At 54.5% G+C, this 18,495-nt stretch overlaps 7 protein-coding genes across 7 annotated transcripts; 2 read left to right on the plus strand and 5 right to left on the minus strand.

The window, feature by feature from the left end:
• Window positions 1-6: 6 nt before the first annotated feature.
• Window positions 7-2,414, plus strand: CCOS01_00694 (uncharacterized protein; the record flags this gene model as incomplete). The annotated part of the gene is made up of 3 exons (XM_060448891.1): window positions 7-203; window positions 261-2,105; window positions 2,162-2,414. 3 exons carry the CDS (start codon window positions 7-9, stop codon window positions 2,412-2,414), a joined length of 2,295 nt encoding a protein of 764 aa, XP_060320329.1.
• A 969-nt stretch (window positions 2,415-3,383) lies between these two features.
• CCOS01_00695 (uncharacterized protein) lies at window positions 3,384-4,952 on the minus strand (the record flags this gene model as incomplete). Its single annotated transcript, XM_060448892.1, has 1 exon — window positions 3,384-4,952. The coding sequence occupies one exon, from the start codon at window positions 4,950-4,952 to the stop codon at window positions 3,384-3,386; it is 1,569 nt and encodes a 522-aa protein (XP_060320330.1).
• A 275-nt stretch (window positions 4,953-5,227) lies between these two features.
• On the minus strand, window positions 5,228-5,602 carry CCOS01_00696 (uncharacterized protein; the record flags this gene model as incomplete). The annotated part of the gene is made up of 1 exon (XM_060448893.1): window positions 5,228-5,602. One exon carries the CDS (start codon window positions 5,600-5,602, stop codon window positions 5,228-5,230), a length of 375 nt encoding a protein of 124 aa, XP_060320331.1.
• Window positions 5,603-6,927: 1,325 nt separating this feature from the next.
• CCOS01_00697 (uncharacterized protein) lies at window positions 6,928-7,354 on the minus strand (the record flags this gene model as incomplete). The annotated part of the gene is made up of 3 exons (XM_060448894.1): window positions 6,928-7,130; window positions 7,201-7,242; window positions 7,309-7,354. The coding sequence occupies 3 exons, from the start codon at window positions 7,352-7,354 to the stop codon at window positions 6,928-6,930; spliced, it is 291 nt and encodes a 96-aa protein (XP_060320332.1).
• A 2,043-nt stretch (window positions 7,355-9,397) lies between these two features.
• On the minus strand, window positions 9,398-9,598 carry CCOS01_00698 (uncharacterized protein; the record flags this gene model as incomplete). Its single annotated transcript, XM_060448895.1, has 1 exon — window positions 9,398-9,598. The coding sequence occupies one exon, from the start codon at window positions 9,596-9,598 to the stop codon at window positions 9,398-9,400; it is 201 nt and encodes a 66-aa protein (XP_060320333.1).
• Window positions 9,599-13,145: 3,547 nt separating this feature from the next.
• Window positions 13,146-15,362, plus strand: CCOS01_00699 (uncharacterized protein; the record flags this gene model as incomplete). The annotated part of the gene is made up of 4 exons (XM_060448896.1): window positions 13,146-13,304; window positions 13,395-13,452; window positions 13,583-14,289; window positions 14,424-15,362. The coding sequence occupies 4 exons, from the start codon at window positions 13,146-13,148 to the stop codon at window positions 15,360-15,362; spliced, it is 1,863 nt and encodes a 620-aa protein (XP_060320334.1).
• Window positions 15,363-16,916: 1,554 nt separating this feature from the next.
• On the minus strand, window positions 16,917-18,495 carry CCOS01_00700 (WD domain-containing protein; the record flags this gene model as incomplete). Its single annotated transcript, XM_060448897.1, has 6 exons — window positions 16,917-17,091; window positions 17,141-17,626; window positions 17,682-18,197; window positions 18,248-18,299; window positions 18,355-18,408; window positions 18,462-18,495. 6 exons carry the CDS (start codon window positions 18,493-18,495, stop codon window positions 16,917-16,919), a joined length of 1,317 nt encoding a protein of 438 aa, XP_060320335.1.

Below are 18,495 nucleotides of genomic sequence, written 5' to 3' on the forward strand. Positions count from 1 at the left end.
GTCAGCATGAGTGGCAGAGGCAATCATCGGGGGGGCTTTGTCTCTCAGGGGCCGCCTGCGTTCGCCCACGGCCAACAGTACAGCGACCCACGACAGTTTTCTCAATCCCCGCAACCAACCCCCAATTCATACAACGGATCCCCAAACCAGTCACCATACGGTGCTGGCAGGGGAAACTGGGGTTCTCAATTTTCTCCAACGCAGTATGTCGTACAACATTCCATCAAATTGCCGTCACACTCTTGCTCACTATCTTCTAGTCAATACCCCCCTCAGTATCCGCAGTCCAACTATGGTCCTCCCACCGGACCGTCGGGCGCTTATACACCAAATCCCTCCTACTCGCCACCGCCATCCGCCCCGACAGGACCTATGCACACGAACTATTCTCATCCCAATTATCGAGGCAACTTCCGTGGGGGACTTCGGACCCCACTCGGACCTGGTCGAGGCGGCTACAGAGGCAACAGCTTCAAGAGTGCTAGCACTGCACAATGGACATCCAACACCTCGGGGACCGGCTCTCGGGCCGATGACATCAAGTCCCATCACTCTGCAACGCCTGCTCAGAGTAGCAAGTCCGATGTTGGCGACAATGCAGAGGACGGCGACAACCCGTTCCGCCCATCCAAGGACATGCAGGTCGAAGATACCACACCGTCTGACAAGGCTCCCGAGAGCAATGCTCAGCGACCCGAAAAGGCTCCCCCTTCTGGGCCGGCTGCCCAGTCGGCCTCATCTTCGTCGTCGAAGTTCAGCTTTGCGTTTAAGGCATCTGCAAAGCCCACTCCGACGGCCCCCAAGCCTGAGATTTCTCAAAAGTTCAACGCTCCTGCAAAGCGGGATACCTCACAGCAGGATGACTCCAAGGATCGGGATCGCGAACGAGATCGTGAACGGGAGCGTGACCGAGACCGAGACCGAGGAAGAGACAGAGATCGCGAACGTGATCGCGACCGCGACCATGGTCGTGACCGAGAACGCGATAGGGCCCGCGAGAAGGACAAGCAGATTGACAAGGACATTCTTCGGAGTGCCCCGACCGAACCGGCGTCGGCGAGGGCCCGCCAGGATCCCAGGCAACCACCTCCGGGGCCCCGGCAGGCCACCGCTCCGAGAACACGCAAGATCAAGAAGACGATGAAGCGCCTGAAACCAGGACCGAAACTTCCGGACGATCTCATCAAGTCAGAGTCTGTCTATTTCCGCAAACCCGGTAACGAGTCCGTCGTAGGCTCAGGCACGTACGGCAAGGTTTTCAAGGCTTTGCACGTCTACACGAAAGGACTTGTTGCGCTTAAGCGTATCCGCATGGAGGGTGAGAGAGACGGATTCCCCGTTACGGCGGTCCGCGAGATCAAGCTTCTCCAGTCACTGCGGCATACAAACATTGTCCAGCTCCAGGAGGTCATGGTGGAACGGAACGATTGTTTCATGGTTTTCGAATACCTGTCACACGACTTGACAGGCATCTTGAATCATCCATCCTTCACGCTTGACGCGGCCCAGAAGAAGCACATGACGATGCAACTTTTTGATGGACTCGATTATTTGCACAAGAGAGGCGTTCTTCACCGAGACATCAAAGCTGCCAACATCCTCGTTAGCAGTGACGGCGTTTTGAAGCTGGCAGATTTCGGTCTGGCTCGCTTCTACGCCAAAAGACACCAGTTGGACTACACGAACCGAGTCATCACCATTTGGTATCGCTCGCCAGAATTGCTTCTTGGTGAGACGCAGTACGGCCCCGCTTGCGATGTCTGGAGTGCCGCCTGCGTCATGGTTGAGATCTTTACCCGCCATGCCATCTTCCCAGGTGATGGAAGCGAGATCAACCAGTTGGATAAAATCTACGCCGTGATGGGAACCCCGAACAAGGCAGAGTGGCCAGGCCTGATCGATATGCCGTGGTTCGAACTGCTGCGCCCCGGGTACCGGCGGGCGAACACCTTTCCCCAGAAGTACCAGGACAGGCTGCCCGCATCCGCATACCGACTCTTGGCCGCCATGTTTGCATACGACCCCGCAAAGAGACCGTCGGCCGCCGAGGTACTTGCAGATGAGTACTTTACCACCGAGGACCCGCCTCCGCAACAGGCCGTGGAGTGAGTTTTCCCCTTTCGAGTCGCTTATTGCAATGTAGTGCTAACTGATTTTCTAGGCTTGCTGACCTGGACGGCGACTGGCACGAGTTTGAGTCAAAGGCGCTCCGACGAGAGAACGAGCGGAAAGAAAAGGAAGCGCGTCGGGCGGCGGCATCGGCCAAGGACAGCGGCACCAACAGCAACAGCAGCAACAACAACAAGCCCCGGGACCGTAAGAGGGAACCCGAGGCTCACGACGACCGTGGCGACGCTAAGAGGGTCCACGTGGAGACGAAGCCGGCGGTTGCTGTCGAGCGTCCCAGGGCCTAGAAGACCCGGTGGCGTTGATGAGCTTGATACGGCCAACCAACACCAATTCACCTCTTGTTTATCTTACTCTTCTGCATTGTTTTGCGTTGGCATGGCGTTGGGGGGGGGCATTTTCATTTGGAAGGATTTCCACGCGTGGGGTTGGACGAAAGGTTGGAAGGTTTGGAGGGGGATGAGGCCTTGCCTGCAAGCTTGGCTTATCATCATCATCATCATCATCGCGAGACGGCTTGGAGTGAGTTGTCTCCAAAAGCAGCTGTTCCGAGAATTGTGGTAAACCTTTTATTCGAAGTAGTGTAAGAAGGAAGAATATACCAGGAGACGATGATGATGACGGAACTTTGCCACTGCGACTACTTTGGTGGCCATTGTGATGTTTCCGATCTGTAGCCGTGCTCTCTCTCGCCTACCTTAATGCAAGTAAGGCAACGAAAGTGGTAAATTTTTGAGATAACTGACAACATCACGTCCTTGTTCACACAAAAGCCGAAAGCAGTACTCTAAACGGGTTGAACGCCTATACATCTCAATTCTCAATCTGAAAATTAGTTTAAACACAGCCACCGTTCCCTCTTTGACCTAGCCCGTTCCCAAAATATCATGCCCTCTCATTCTTGTGTGTGTGTATCGTAAAAGTCGTCAAATCATTCTTCGTGTTGTTGTGTGAAGTTGTACTGCTTACAGTTTTGATGAGCCGCAACCCCTGATCTGTCGGGGTCATCGTCTCCGGTCTGTGATTTTTGTGTATAGCCTTCCGCTTTATATGTGGGTATCAGAATCAGGTCTCTTTTTGGTCATTTCTCGCCGTCCTTTTTTTTTTTTTTTCCTTTTTTGATACCGAGGCGATCAAGCCCAGTGGCGCCTTGTCATGTCACTTCTTTCGTTCGAAAGTGCTCAGCAGTACGCCTGTCAGCATCGAACCGGGCTTCGCTGCCCATAATGTGCAATGCCATCCGATGCACCGAGGTCTCATGACTGACCTTCGACGCCCTTCCCCTTGATCTTGAACTCCGCCGTTTTGAGCAATTCGCGTAAGCTACCCTCAGCATGGCTTCGCGACACGCCGCCCTGAGCAGACGCTGAGCCAAGTCCCACGACAGGCGGCAATCTCCACGGCACCCATCCAGTCAGTCCGGCCAGAAGACCCGTCGGTGTCTTCATCTGATCAGACTGGGCTGATGTCTCGTGGTGCTGGGGCCCAGATGTATCGGCTCGATGACTTTCGTCCGATCCTTTGTGGACATGGCGATGCGCCACGCTCTCGTCGACATCCGTCCGAACTTCAAGATGGCTTGTCGACGTCTTTGGCAAAGCCGGCTCGCTGACTAAAGCTGTTGCTGAGCTTCGGGGCGAGGCAGGCTTGTTGGTGGCCACGGATTGTCGCGTGCTCTCCAACATGGCCGTGGCGAATGATGAGGATTTCCTCCTGACTAGTCGCGGCGGCTGGTCTTTCTGATTCTTGCTTGACTGTCCCTCGCCCTCGCTGACCGAAGACGTGGGCGTCGTGCTGCCTGAAGACTTGCGTGCGGCCCTGCCCCGCACCTCGGCGGTGATCTCTGCGGCCGACTTCTTCTTCGACTTGTCCTCCTCGGAAGACCGACTGGAAGACATAATCGTCTCCAAGGTTCCCATGGCTATACTTCTCCTCCTGCCAGTACTCCGTCGCTTCTTATGTCTGCGCTCTTCATCCGATACAACGGCTTCAAGTGTTGGACCAGCACTCTGGCGCTGGCGCCTGGAAGACGATGCGCGGCTTGTGAAAGATGCGCCGGATCCGTGAGGTGCAACATGAACCTCGTACTGGTTACTCAAAGAGTATCGCGATCGGGCACATATCTCGGCAATTCGATCGAGGTCGGCGTTGATGTTATTCTCTCCCTCCTCCGCCTCAATGTTGGCCATCATGCTCTTGAAGCTATAAGCCTCCACAGGCGGGAGCTTGGCTAGGGCATCCTGGCCCTCCAGGCGCTTCTTGGCCATTCCTCTAGCCATACTCAAACCTCCATTCTGAGCAGACTTGGTCCCGCCGAATGTGGTGCGAAGAGCTATGATGCGCCGTACAGAAGCTGCGGAGCCGCTCACCACGGACGAGGCGGTTCGTGGGCCGAGACCACCTCCGCTTACACCGTTACTGCGACTGGTACTGGTGGGCCGGCTGTGAGACCCAGAGTACGTCCTTACAATGACGGGCTGCGAGTATGTACTGCTTTGGGCACCGGTAGACTTGGCGTAGCGATGGCGGGAAGGGTAATTGCTGTTTAGCTCGCGCAGGGCAGAAGTACGATGTGCGGCGGTGCTATCGTCGAGGGGAATCGGCTTTCCCTCAGCCGTCGAAGGAATAAGAGATGTCGAGGACGTGTTGGGCTGGAAGAGCGGGGGAAATGCAAATGATATAGAGTCTCGCGAGGTTCTCTTGGACGCGAGAGAGGAAGGGAATTGAGTAGCCGCGGGGGCACCTCCGGGACGAGCACCTGGGGGATGATGGCGGGATTGAGATGAACCGGAGTGGTCTTGAGGAGGGGTCTTCCCTGAACCCATCTTCACTGGAGGTCGCGGATTGCGCGACGGGCTAAATATATGTACAACGAGATGGCAGCATGAGCTGCCAGGGTAGTAATTTTGAAGGGTAAGTCGGCGTTGCTATGTCGTGCGGCAGGATGGGGTTTGGGGTGGGAAAAAAAGTCAGATCAGCGGATGCGGAGGCATGGTTAGCTGGTATCGGACGTCGCGTGTGGGAGAGAGAGATATGTCGAGTGCTGTTCCTGACCGGGATGTGGTTCGCGGGCGAGGAGAGAATATGCAGGTAGGTTGTTTTAGCAGATGTGCGAATCGTTCGTTTTGGAACTGTGTCCTTCCAAATGGGCAATGAGCGGTCTCGGGAGGTGGAGATGGGTTAAGTTGAGACAGGCAGATACGGGCGATTGAGGTGTGTGAGTGTCTACTGTAGTATATTCGAGTAGCGTGACTGCGGCGTGGTGGAGCGAGTTCTGTGAGGAAGCAATCCGGATCGCCTCGAGATGCGCAGACAAGGTTGCAAACTGGATTCCCCGCAGCGATTGCAGATTTCTCTCGAGAAGAGGAGCAGAAAGGTGGAGGAGGAATGAGACAAAAGCGATGGAAAGGGAAATCAGAAAGGGGGGGAAGCAAGAAAAAGAGTATTCTGGCAAATGTTTAGGGTGAAGTTGCATCCGGTTGTAGCGTTGGGTTTTTGGGGCGGGGGAAGAGGCAGGAGGCAGGAGGCAGGAGAGAGAGAGGCTACTTGCAGTTTAGACCGTGACAATAGGCGCAAAAGAGGTATCCGGAGACACAATATGACAGACAGCCCAGCCAAAAAAGACAGCCCGGCTTTTGGTAGGCCGCTAGAGAAAAGCACTTGAGAGGCTAGAGCAACGCGGCACCAGCGAACGAAGCAGGTGCGTGCTGCACGAGTGTCGTGGCTGCCGTTCAAAGGGTGGTCCGACACTGCCCCCCCTGTCGCTGCCATTGAGCTCCCGTCAGTGCCGTCCAATGACGGCGAGCTTTACCGTGCCAAACGGCAATACTGTGAGACGGTGGCACGGTCCTCTTCCCCGTCGGTCGCTCTTCCGTTCTTAATTCCCAGTGTCCCACCCTCCGGCACCTCAGCACAGCGAGACGGCGACTGGCCCAAAAATGCTAACTCTACGCCCGGGCCATAGTCAAAAATGACCAGTCACCACCACTACTGCCAGCGCCAGCTTTCCCCTCATTGGCACTCATGGTCCAATCCTGGCGGCGTATCGATCGTTGAATCAGAATGCAGTTGTCAAAGACGGGAGTTTTGAGCAATTCCTTGACGTTGAGTGGATACAGAGAAGCGAATCTAAAAGAATATTCTGGACTTCCTTACGTGTGGCCAGACCATTGTCAACACCACTTTCACGCCAAATGAAGTCGTTTTGCAGACGGATACTCACATTGCAAATTGGAAGTCCCGTCACAATGATGCGCAGGTCGTGGACCCTATAGCGGCCCTCGAGTCTCGACCAGGCTTAATCAATAAGTTCCGCCCACATAGCACTGTCTGCCCAGCCCTATCGATCGATTCGGCAGCATTGATTCGAGCTTGGAAGCCAAGCGAGACGCATGCGACTACAGTGCTGCTCGTTCAACCGTATCCCTCAACATCCTCGAGCTGCGACTTTCCATAGCCCGAGAATCATATTCACAATCACCGGTGGCAAGACCAGGTAGGATGCGCTGGCAATCGAGATCCGGCACCATCATCTGCACGCGCGCCAGGCACGCGCACGCCGTTGGTCAAGTTTCTGATGGTATTATTCTTGTTTATCTTCATACAGTCTCCGTACTGCCAAAGGACCATTGCCTCCTCGTTGTCGCCAGGTGAACGCCCTTCCCAAAGATGATGCTGATGTCGCTCGTCAGGACACCGGCCATACATAGTCGTACCTACTGCCGCGCATGTGCCGCACTACCATTCCGCTGCAGCTACAGTCACCGATAGCCTCCCTAGGTAACCACACAGTTTTGCGATTTAGTGAGTCGGCTGGGCAATCGTGCCGTAACCGTGGCCGCCGCTCTGCACGTTGTCGCTGTAGACACCCGGCGCGCGGCCAGTAATGATACGGCCCTCCCTCGCCTGCTCCTTGCGGTCGTAGTATACGTATTCGAGGTAAAATGCGTGGATGTGACCGGGGATGTATCCCAGGAGCGTCAGGCAGATGTTGACGAGGAGGTCTATGAAACTGGTCAGCGCTATCTCCACTAGCCACCGCCTTGAACGAGGCGTGGACTTTGGACAACTCACCCATGCCACAGCCCGCGACTGCGTAGACACCGACAGGCGGCACTGTAGTATATGTTAGCATCACTCCTAGCTTATCCGTGCAACCAACGTTGCGTCGCCGCGACGTACCCAGAATGGTGATGAGGATGAGAAAGACGGCGGAAATGGCACCCATTTTGTTTGTCTGATGTTTTCCTACTGAAAGTGATAGTCTTCGAGGATGATGCTTGATGCGTCGATGGGACTGGACGAATGTTCTGATTCAGTTGCGTGCGCTTAAGGGTATCAAGAAGTATCAGTGTGCGTGAAGTTGTTGTTGATTTGGCAAAACAAATCGACGTCAACCTCAGCCGAGGCGAGGAGAACCTTAAATGCCCCAGCCTGGGTCAGACACAACCTGGCGTGCCTGGCAAGGCGGCGGCGCGGCGAACGGCCAAAAGTTGCCGTGCTCTCACCTGCCTTGTCTTGCTTTGCGAGAGGTAACAGGTTGCGCGTACGCCCTGACGCCTCCCCCTCGACCTACGTAACCTGAGCAGCCAATGTCAATGAGCGAAGCCCTTCGTGACGTGGAATGGGTGGCCAGTGCATGACGTAACCGGCACGTGCCGTTTCACTGCCGGCCGCCCAGGCCTTTGGGTTCCTGGACCAATGTGTCTTGCTTGAATTCATATTGACAGTCTGGTCCGTATTTGGCAGATTTGTCGGAAACTCGGCGAAGCAATGTGATTCTAGAATCTCAAGACATCAGAGAGAAGGGTATGGTGACAGTCGTGGCCATGGAGCTGAGAACCATGACGATCATTGGAAAGCCCCAATGAGACGCAGTGTGCCCTGAACCAGCAAGGCTTCCGGCTTGCTGCCGGCCACAGATGGTGCGTGCCTGAGACATGCATCTCTCCGATTCCCCAACCGGAACCAATCATGCAACAGTATATATACAGTGAACCCCCAGAACACCTCTAGGCGTACCTAAAGAAGGTGCCTCCTTACGAAGGATAATGGCCAAGACGGCTTTCAAAGCTGGTGTTGATGCATGTCATCCCACTGGAAGGTCAACAAACCGTACAATTCTCTGTAGCCTGTACCCAGAGCTAAGCCATCCTCTAAACGCCTGATAGAGTCCTGCGACCCGTTGTTTCGTTGAGATCTCAAAGGCTATCATAGCCGTGACATATAGACGTCGGTCTGTTTCAATGGCGACCGATGTTATGTCGAGCAGGAAAGTTTCGCATTCAGGAGCTCCGGCTGATCTCCAGCCAGGGTCCAAGCTTCTCCCGAAGCATACACGTGCTTCGTCTAGAACGTCGAAAATTAGGCGAAAAAGAAGTTTTTGCAAAGAACCATAAAGGAATTGGCTAACAAGCGCTGAGTTACGGAGATTTTGTACTTGGGTTGTGGTATATAAAGACTAGCCAACCAGTGAATGCAAATATCGTTACGGTCCGAGCAGGGACCGGCATCGCGGTGTTGTTCCGCGACATGCTCTTGAAACCGAGGCCGCGTAGCTGCTCGCTCGCCTCCAGATGACATAACCACGCGAAGCTTGCGAACACCAAATCGCTGCCTTGGCTAGATTAGATGAATTTTATACATTTTGAATTCCCATCGGAGATTCGAAATGCCGTCTAACAAATGAGACTCATCTCGGCTGAGGCGCCTCGAGAATAGCACACATCCGAGTTGAAACTGCTTGGGACGTTGGGCGTGACTCTGATTTAGGCTACCAATTGGCATAGTCGAAAACACAGCCGCAACACAACTTGGATCGACAAGGCAATACGAATGCCGATCAAGCCACCACAGACCTGGTAATATCACCTCCAACTACCGGTAGGTGAAGCAAGGCAGAGTCCGAGGACACCGAGACCGACTCGACTGATTAGTATAGCTCGACTCGAGACCTCACGCTGCTGTTCATGAGGGCGTACTGTGTAGAGTAACAGAACCGGTGCCGAAGAGCTGCAGTGATAGCCGGGAGGGTCTGATTTCCTTCGACAGGCAAGGGCTGGCGCTAGCTCCAAGGGCCCATCCGTGGCAGATGGGGGCCGATGGTAATGGTGCGAACTAAGACACTTCTTCCAACCTTCTCGAAGCTTGAGCCCTGCGAAGTGTGTTGAATAAGGGGGGTCTGAGCCGTTGAACCCGCGGATTGGTCCAAAACTATGCCCCGTCCGCCAACCTTTACAGACTTGTGAAAGTGATTCAAGAAGCAAACTCATCAGCCGCCCACGGTAGGCAGTGTAAAGTGTTGTTTACGTCGCCTTTGACCGCGGAGACGTGTGTCGATGCTCTCCTCTCCATCGGTACCGAGCCGTGCTGTCGATGCTACCTGCAAAGGCGTAGGGGAACGGCTACCCGAAGTAGCGACAGGGTAGGCCCAGTTAGGCCCAGTCAATACATCATTGTGGGCTGATACCATGGGCGCCAGGTGACGCTTCGTGTGTGCCGGCAAGTGAGGTATGGCCGTGTGGAGCCATTTAACGTTCGCTTTGCTGCTCCAACGGGGGCTAACTGCAAAGCTGTTGGATCCTTCAGAAGGAATTTTGTGTGTGCCGGCTGGTAACATGCTAACTCCACGGACGTTGATGCCTTCTTGAAAGTCCCAGAACCGTTGACCAAGCTCGCGAAAACCTAGCTGAATCTCTCCACGTGGTGGACAGGGAGATGTCGCTCAGCGGGTAATCTTGGTGCGTGCTACCACAACTGTCTGTACTCAGAGACAGTTTTCGCCTCCGGGTCCTCTGACACGCACTCAAACGGGCAAGCTCCCTAGACTTGTCTTGAACAGACAATTTGCGGCTCGCTGTTTTGACCTGGGGTAGTGGTACTTGGCTGCGCAACGAGGCACCTCTTCAACGCTCATGTTGACTGACTGCTCCTTCCCAAAGCTCTATGCTCAACGGCCAGTGGGCGACTTGTCATGGGAGGCTGCTTGTGGAGTGGAAGTCGACAATGTGTACGGAGTAGTGTATGGGTGTAGCTTCAGGCAGGGTAACAAGGGTGGGGAGGCATCCGGAGACTGAAGTCGACAGGTATTTAGGGCACAGTAGCAAAGTGACCCCTTATCGAAGAGCATATTGTGCATTTGGGCGAGCTAACACGCCTCTGTTCTCGTTTCTCGTAGTCATCATTGTGCCGCTTTATAGACTATACTTGTGCAGTTATGGAATGTTCATGGCAATGATCCTCTGAAGGTTGGTCGATCCATCAGCATGTGTTGATATGCTCAGAACCCAAAACAGGAATTCCTTCGTCGCGGAGTTAAGTGTGTGACAAAGCCGCATAGGCGCAACCCCGGAGAACAATAGAGGTCGATACACGACTGGGACGCAGTGTGCCGCTTGTAGTTGCAGTATCAACTACCTTGGTCCCCGACGAGGGCGATGCCGCGAGGGACGTGAGTGACGGGTTCGTGCTGGACGGAGAAGACGCAAAGGGGAGAAGAAGGGGCCCTGCTGATAGGGAAGATCCAAGCATCCGGCGACGGCGGCAAGGAGCCGGTATGCAAGAGAGCGTGGCTATGTCCAAGGGTTCCCTCCCGAGGGAACGTGGAAAAGGCGCCGTGGTCGAAGAGTGGACTTTTGAGCCCTGCCGTGCATAAAATGTGGTGGTTTCTGCAGCCTAGCAGCAGGTTATAGTCACCGCCGGCGGCCCTCCAGCGTCTACAATTTCTTGTCGAGCGCCAATGGACAGTTGACCATTGGATGATTCATGGACTCTGTTCAAAGGGGGTGAGAGTCGCAGCAGTGGTGGCAAGAGAGGCTATGGAAAGGTAAGCAAGCTGAAGCTGTCTCCGACGTCTTGTAGACCCGTATCCCCGGGAATTGAAGTCAACAGCCTGTGGCCTGCGTGTGTGTTTTGTCCGACAAATGTGAGGCGAGCGGTATGACGGGTGGGTTTTTGGATGCACATTCCGTTCTTTAGCACGGATGGAATTTCATTCGCGACCCCATTTTCCCACGTTGGGTCAAGCGATGGGACGCTGATGTGGCCCTTCCCTTGCCGTGCTGCTGCTCTCTGAGGTACCTGAGGTACTCCGTAGAATCTGCTTGGGTTCCCTCCGCCGTGGTTCATTGCGCGCACATGGCAGCCCAGGCAGGAAGGCCAGATGCAACGAGCACGGCCGCAGTCTCCGGCACAGCACTGACGCCGCTCCCAAGTGCGACAGGGGAAAGGCACCTAAACCAAAGGCTCCAGCAGATGTGCTTCGGCACCTCGGATCTGTTGGCGCTTGGGTTCCTACTTAGGGGACATTCCATTGAGTTAGGGGACTTGAGAAGTTGGGGCGGGTTATGCAGTTGACGAAGCTCGTGGGGTCCTAGACCGAGACTATTAGCTCGCAGAAAGCAAAGGCAAGGCAGGCTTATGAGACGAGACATCGCGGGGAACACGATCTACCTTAGCACGGATTGTCATGTGCAGCCGTCTGCTCGGAGGAACCTCATCTCTCTTTTTCCTGTGAAAGTCACGATCGCGGGAGCCGTCCCTGCAGGGTACAGACGCAGTTTTGAGAAAGAACATGGCTTTGGTCGCCGATGAGGAGCAGCACTAGGGCTGCCGGCCTTATGCAGTAGCCCTTATGGTTCTCTTCGTTCTCCAAGCTTGAGTGTCGTTTGCTCAACTCGAGCCGAGACATTAAAGTCGAGGTTGATACTCGAGAAGACACATACACATGTACGATGGTGATGGAGGAGAAAACTGAGCGAGGGATTTCAGGGTGCCTGCCAAAGAGAATTCGTCGCCAGCTTGCATTGGTTCCGTAAGCAACCCCGATGGCTGCGTATCATGTATGATTCGAGACTTTTCCAACGTTCATCTTCATGGCCACCTCACGATGGAAAGTGCCAAACACCTCGCATTGCTGTCACAATCTAAGCTCAAGGCAAGGAAGGCAAGGTACCTTACCTCCACGTCGCCTTACCGTGTTACCAGGGGTGCCTCCACCAGTCGTATCAAAATTGCAAGCCCGGCAACTTGTGTATGTCATGTACCTGACCAAACCAAGCCTCCCCCCGTTGCCGTACGGTACTGCCCTGGGTGTTGGGTGCTGTTGCTGCAGCTGCACATGGACCAACTGCGCCCACCAAACACGCCCTCGATCGTTGGACAGCATCTTGTTTTGTTCCTGCCGGTCGTCGTCTCTTGTTACTCGTTGGTGTTGCCATGTACTTGTGTAGAAAGGCAACGCAAGACAGGTAAGAAAGACCAATTGTGGGAAGTACTGCCTGGGCTAAAGGCAAGGTTAGCGGTACCTGCCTCACTATCTACTGTATAGGAATAGGTATACCTGTGGATGCACAAGTCTCCGTAAGGTACGAATACTCACGTACCGTTGTAAACACCGGGCTTTTTGCAATCCTCTTTTTTTGGGAGTCGTTCCCCAGGAGCAAAAGAGACAGTGGAGGAGGTACTTTCCCTCGCACTGCACGCTCCATGCAAAACTAGGTACCCTACCTGACGGAGCATTTTCCCAAGTCCCACGCCAACACCAATTTTCTTCTCCTGCGTCTACGGTCGACTTCCCTCCTACCTTCCCATCACCTTTCCCTCTTTTCGGTTCCTTCCTCCTTGCCCCTACCGAAACCTCCCACCTCTCCTCCTCCTCCTCTCCTTCCCCGAGTTGCTGCGAGGACAAAAGGTATTTCGACACGAGGACCGGTCAATTTCCTCCTCGTCTCCTTTTCTGCCCTTGCCTGCTTGTTGCCGCAACTTCCGCTTCGGTCTTTTTTGCTGTGCACTTCACTTTGCTCGGCACCTCTCCTGAAGCTTGAACCGGGAACCACTCCCGTACCCTCCCCCGAGCATCCGTCGTTTGTTCGAGTCAACCACACACCTACAGCTACTCGCCTGCTGTGTGGGAAACAATTGTTTGAAGCATCGGCTTGCTTTCTCCCAGGCATCGCCATAGCCATTATCCTTACCGTGCAGCCTTTCGTCATCGGCCACGTTGTCGCCTTCCTGCCAAAATGTCTGGTTCCCAAGCTGGTAACCAGCTCAACATCGATCGCTATGTCGTGATCCACGTCGCAACCACCTGCGATGAGCATGGAGTCTACGTCACCAAGGACTCGGCCGAGGTTATTGAGCTCGGCTGGATTCTTCTCGACGCCAAGTCTCTGGAGGAGGTGAGTTGGCATCATCCATCCCCGACTTTTTTTTTTGCGGGCTATCCCTCTTCGCTGCTTCAACCCAGAGCTGACCGAGCTTGTCTCTAGATCACCCGCGAGAGCGTTCTTGTCAAACCCATCAACACTCCGATCACACCCCTGTGCAGTAAGTAGTCGCACCAGGCTTGAGACCTCAATCCCCTTCCCGTCACGCCATATGACGCCTGTTTGAGGCGCGGGCAACATCCTCGTGAAAAAATTCCCTAGCTGACCTCGGCATTTTTCTCTTCCTCTAGCGAGCTTGACGACCCTGACCTGGGAACATGTCCGTAATGCTGGTACCTTCCGCGATGCCATTAACCGATTCGACACCTTTGCCAACGAACACTTGACTTCGCAAAACCTCGATTTCGTCTTCGTTACCCTCGATGCTTGGGACCTTCGCGTCCAGCTGCCCCGAGAGGCCCGCGACAAGGCTGTCGTTCTGCCCCCGTACCTTCAGCACTCCCGCACGTTCGATTTGCGAACCGAATATCAGAGATGGCAGCAGCACCACCCCGAATCGTTGCCTTTTGGGCCCTCAATGCTGTCCAATATCTGTGCCGCCTTGGAGGTGGAGCCGGTCCAGTCCAGTGCTCCAATCAAGCACAACCTGCCTTTCCACCTTCAGGCGCTGGCTCCTGCCTCTCCTCGCCGCGCCATGGAGGAGGCCGTCACTCTCGCCCGCGTTCTGCGAGGCCTCATTCGCAAGTCGCAGCCTTCCCATGAGCACCCCGATGTCTTGACGAGACCAATGGATGCTCGCGCCGATGTGCGGGCTTTCTTGTCGGAGCGCAGCAAGGTTCTCCACATGTCTGGCCTGCCCCATGATACCACTCAATCCGAGCTCGAGAGCTGGTTCACTCAGTTTGGCGGTCGTCCCATTGCGTTTTGGACCCTCCGTACCCCTGAGCAGCACAAGCCCACCGGCAGCGGCTTCGCCGTGTTCTCTTCCCATGAGGAGGTGAGTTGGCCATTTCTTCATCGTGCCCTGCACACTGTCCATTGTGTCTATCAAGAACCTACGTGTGGCGTTCTTAGTTGGACACTGTCATCAGACGTGGCACTTTTGAGGTACCCTGCTGACATCCTTCCTAGGCCGCTGAGAGTCTGTGCATGAACGGTCGTGCCCTTAATGAGAAGGCGATCGAAGTGTCTCCGTCTTCTAGCCGTGTCCTGGACCGCGCTGCTGAGATCCTCACCCCCTTCCCGCCCAGCAAGAACCGCCCTCGCCCTGGCGACTGGACTTGCCCTTCATGTGGCTTCTCGAACTTCCAGCGGCGAACTGCGTGTTTCCGCTGCTCGTTCCCGGCTGTGAGTGCCGGGCCTACCGGCGACATGGGCTACGGCTACGGATACGGACCACCGGCCATGATGCCCCCTCCTCAGCACCACCACGGACACATGGGTCACGGTGGTGGTCGCATGGGCGGCAGCGGCGTTGTGCCGTTCCGCGCGGGAGATTGGAAGTGTGGCAATGAGGTCTGCGGTTACCACAACTTTGCTAAGAACGTATGCTGTCTGCGATGCGGCGCCAGCCGTGCTGGTGCCGCCGTCGTCGCTGACTCTGGTGGCTACCCTTCCCCCATGGACCCTCCCTCCAACTATAGCATGAGCCAGGGCTCCATGAGCGGCACGCCCGGACCTGGCCCCTTTGCCTCGGCCGGTGGTAACTTCGCCTCTCAGGGCGGCGGCTACGGTGGTGGTCAGCACTTCGGTGGCCCGCCCAGCACCTATGCTCTTCCCTCGGGCATTGGTGGCGGAGCTGCTCCCTACCCCTCCTCCCTCAACACGCACGGTTTCGGACCGGCCCCTGGATCCCACTCCGCCGGCCCCTTTGACAGCCGCGCTGCCGAGGCTGCCTTCCAGTCGGCCTCCAACGGGCCCGCATCTGCCGGCCCTTCGAACAACTTTTACTCGCAAAACGAAAACGATCCCTTTGCGTTCCTTTCCAGCGGCATTGGCGGTTTGTCCGTCAGCGGCGGCGATGCCCGCCAGAACGGAGGAGCTGCGCCTCCGAGCAAGTCTCCTGCTTAAATAAAACTACTTGGCTACAAACACGGGGATCTAGGCGAGCTACATCAGCCACCTTGGATCTTTTTCTTGAGTGCCTACTTATTTCTGCGGAAACGAGCTTCGGAAACAAGACGAACATAGAGCATTGACCATTGGCAAATACCTTCAGGACTTACGCTTGCTTTCAACGGAAGGGGGTGTCTAGGTTTTGGAAGATTACTTGGAAGGAGGTTGGCTGTCGGTATACCAAGGGATGCGGGAAAAAAAGTTTGCTAGGCTGGAAAGACAAAAAGAGTGTTACACTACCGGAACGGACGGACACCACTGTTGGAATTGCTTTCTCCCTGACAAGCGTCAGTATAAAAGGGCGGGCTAGTTAAGGATTGTTGATTACGGCCGACCTTGCCTTTGGTTGGACGTTGCGGTTGCGGTACGGTCGGATTTTGGGCGGTCCAAAGGGGAGTGCATAGCGAAGGGAGTGTAACGGGTATACCTGGCCTTCATTGTGTGTGAGACGTGTTGATTTTTCAATATTTCTAGTTCTTTTTTCCCACTCTCAAAGTCATCATCATCGTGTCTGGTTTTCTCCTCTTCTCTCTCGACATTTTCCACCATTCTCTGTCTAGTTCCATCTGGCCTTTCTTGTCCCCTTTTCCCTCCTCAACATCATCATATCCATTTCCAGATTGGCTTGGCATGTACACCCTTTTCCACCTCTCTCTCTTCTCGACACCAAAAAACAACATATGGTTTTGTTCCTATACGGCGGAAATGGGCGGCAGCGTTGTGGGAGTCGGGGAGTGAAACAGGGTCCAGGGCAGGCTGGCTGGCTTTGGCTTTGAAATAATCTTTGCTCATCTTTTTGAAAAAAAAAATGCGAATTCTGTGTTGTCATGTTTGTTGCTGTTGCTCTTGCGTAAAAAGTATAAATGGCGATTGCTATTCGTCCCTGTGTTTTGTTGCTTGCTATGGTGAAGAGATTGTTGGCGAGAGAGAAAGAGAAAAGTATACTGACTTTTGCGGTTTTTGATTCTAATGCATGTGTTTGCCTATGCTGTCTTGATATGTTTTCGGTGATAGAAGGGAGAATAAGGGAATAAAAGCTCAGCATGGTGTTCTGGCGCCTGTCTCTCTAACCCACCTTTGAGTCGTCACAGTTTTCTCATAATTGAAGTCTTTCTGCTCTCCGACTGCCCAACCGACCTTGTGAACACTCTCTACCCAAATGATGATTGTACTGCAAATCGCACTTTGCCGGTTGCAATTAGCTTCCTCGCTGATGCCCTTACGAAGTCCCATAGTTCCAGAAAATGTATGTCACGTAGGCACGGCGGCACAAAGGTCATTCGATGCTACGTTGGCAGTTGAAACGTTGAAAGGATAGCATGTTGGGAATCCGAAGTTATCTCCACAAATGACCACAGACGCCAAAAAAGACGAAAACGAAATGGTAAAAGTGCCATCCTCCGAGTTAGTCGCCGCCGTTTTAGTCCCCCCCGTCCACCTGAGCCAACTCTAATTGCGGCGAGCCAGCTAATAAAGCTACTTGTAAGTATTCTTGAGACTCCACCTTGCCTATCGGTCAATCTCGTCAAGCGGCAAGTCGCCGTCGTCCCTGCCGACAATGGAGTCGGCAACCTTCCAGATCTGAAGCAGGTTGTCCTCGGCGGCACTGCAAACGAGCCAGGGTTCGTTGGGGTTCCAGCTGAAGTCTGCCAGGTGGTTGGTGTGTCCGCCATGCATGAAGAGACTGTCCTAGTGTAAGCAGCTGAAGTTCCTTGAGTGAGAGTAAGACTTACAGTTCTGGGGGTCCATCCTCTTGGTCGTCAGGCATCTGCTCCTCTCCGACGCGGGAGAGGTCCCAGAAGATGACTCTTCTATCGTAAGAGCCACTGCCGAGGATACCGGCCTCCTGAGGGTGCCATGAGAGAGAAGTTACTGCGTCGTTGTGTCCCTCGAGCGTGTGAACCTTCTCCTTGACATTACGAAGATCCCAGATGCCCAGGGTCTTGTCGGCTGATGCCGTGGCAACGAGCACTTCGGATGTGGGGTTGAACGCCAGGGCGTTGATGGCATCCAGATGACCGCGCTTGGCGGTCACTGCAGCGCGGGTTGTATCGGCTTGTCGCACGTCAATGATTTGCATGGTCAGGTCGTCAGAGACCGTTCCGATGAAGCTCTTGGCGATGGGGTGGTATTGAACATCGTTCACAATCTGAGTGTGGTGTGTGTACTTGCGGTGGGGCTTTAGAATGTTGCTACCGCCTTGGAGGTTCTTGAGGTCCCTGTTGAAGACTGGGTTAGGCTGACGATGATTTTGGGGGATACGTTGAGACAAACCAGAGGCAGACGGTGCGATCTTCACTACCAGACGCAAGGCAGCCTTCCTCATGGGGGTTCCAGGCCAGGCCAAATCCTTCCTGCTTGTGGCCGATAAGCTCGATCTGAGCATTGACCTTGCCGGTGGGCTGCAGGCTGTGCTTTGTGCGGTCGAAGACAAGGACCTTGCCGTCGACGCAAAGGGTCGCAATGATGTCGGGGTTCTGGGGCTGGTAACGCGCCTTGTTGATCTCGCCGGGGTGGTCAATCTTCTGCACTATGTTGAACTCGACGGCGGTCGATTGCCCATTTGATGACTTGGCGTGACCTCCAATTTCTCCAGTCTCCTCATTGTAGTCTTCGGGGTTCGGGGCCACAGACTTGGGGATCTTGACTTCAGCGATCTGGACGTGGTTCGGGAGGCCCTCGGATGTGTGTGTTCCGAGGAGCAGTCTGTGGATTCGGTAGTTCTTGTCTTCGGGCTCCTTAACATCAGGGAACCATTGGGTAGTGAGTGTGGGCCATTCGAGAGCGGTGCTATCACATATTTAGTTACAATAGAGTTGCGACTTGTCAGCTTGCCGTACCTGAGAATCATGTCGTAGAGAAAGGGGCTGTTCTTCTTCCACGTCTTGTACTCTAAAGTCTGTTTAGCAAAATCCCATTTGAAGCTCCGAGTCTCCTGTAAACCTACCTTCGTTGATGAGACGCTGCTCCTGATCCTCGTCCTCCTCTTGGATCATGTCGACTAGCAGAGAGGTCAGCCTGTCGTTTCAATTGGAGCTCGTCTGTGAAGCTTACCGTCGACATCGTCAACAACTTGTGCGGGCGCCAT

The sequence above is a fragment of the Colletotrichum costaricense genome (assembly GCF_030867565.1).
Source record: "Colletotrichum costaricense strain IMI 309622 chromosome Unknown Scaffold_1.1, whole genome shotgun sequence".
In the NCBI taxonomy this organism is placed as follows: domain Eukaryota; kingdom Fungi; phylum Ascomycota; class Sordariomycetes; order Glomerellales; family Glomerellaceae; genus Colletotrichum; species Colletotrichum costaricense.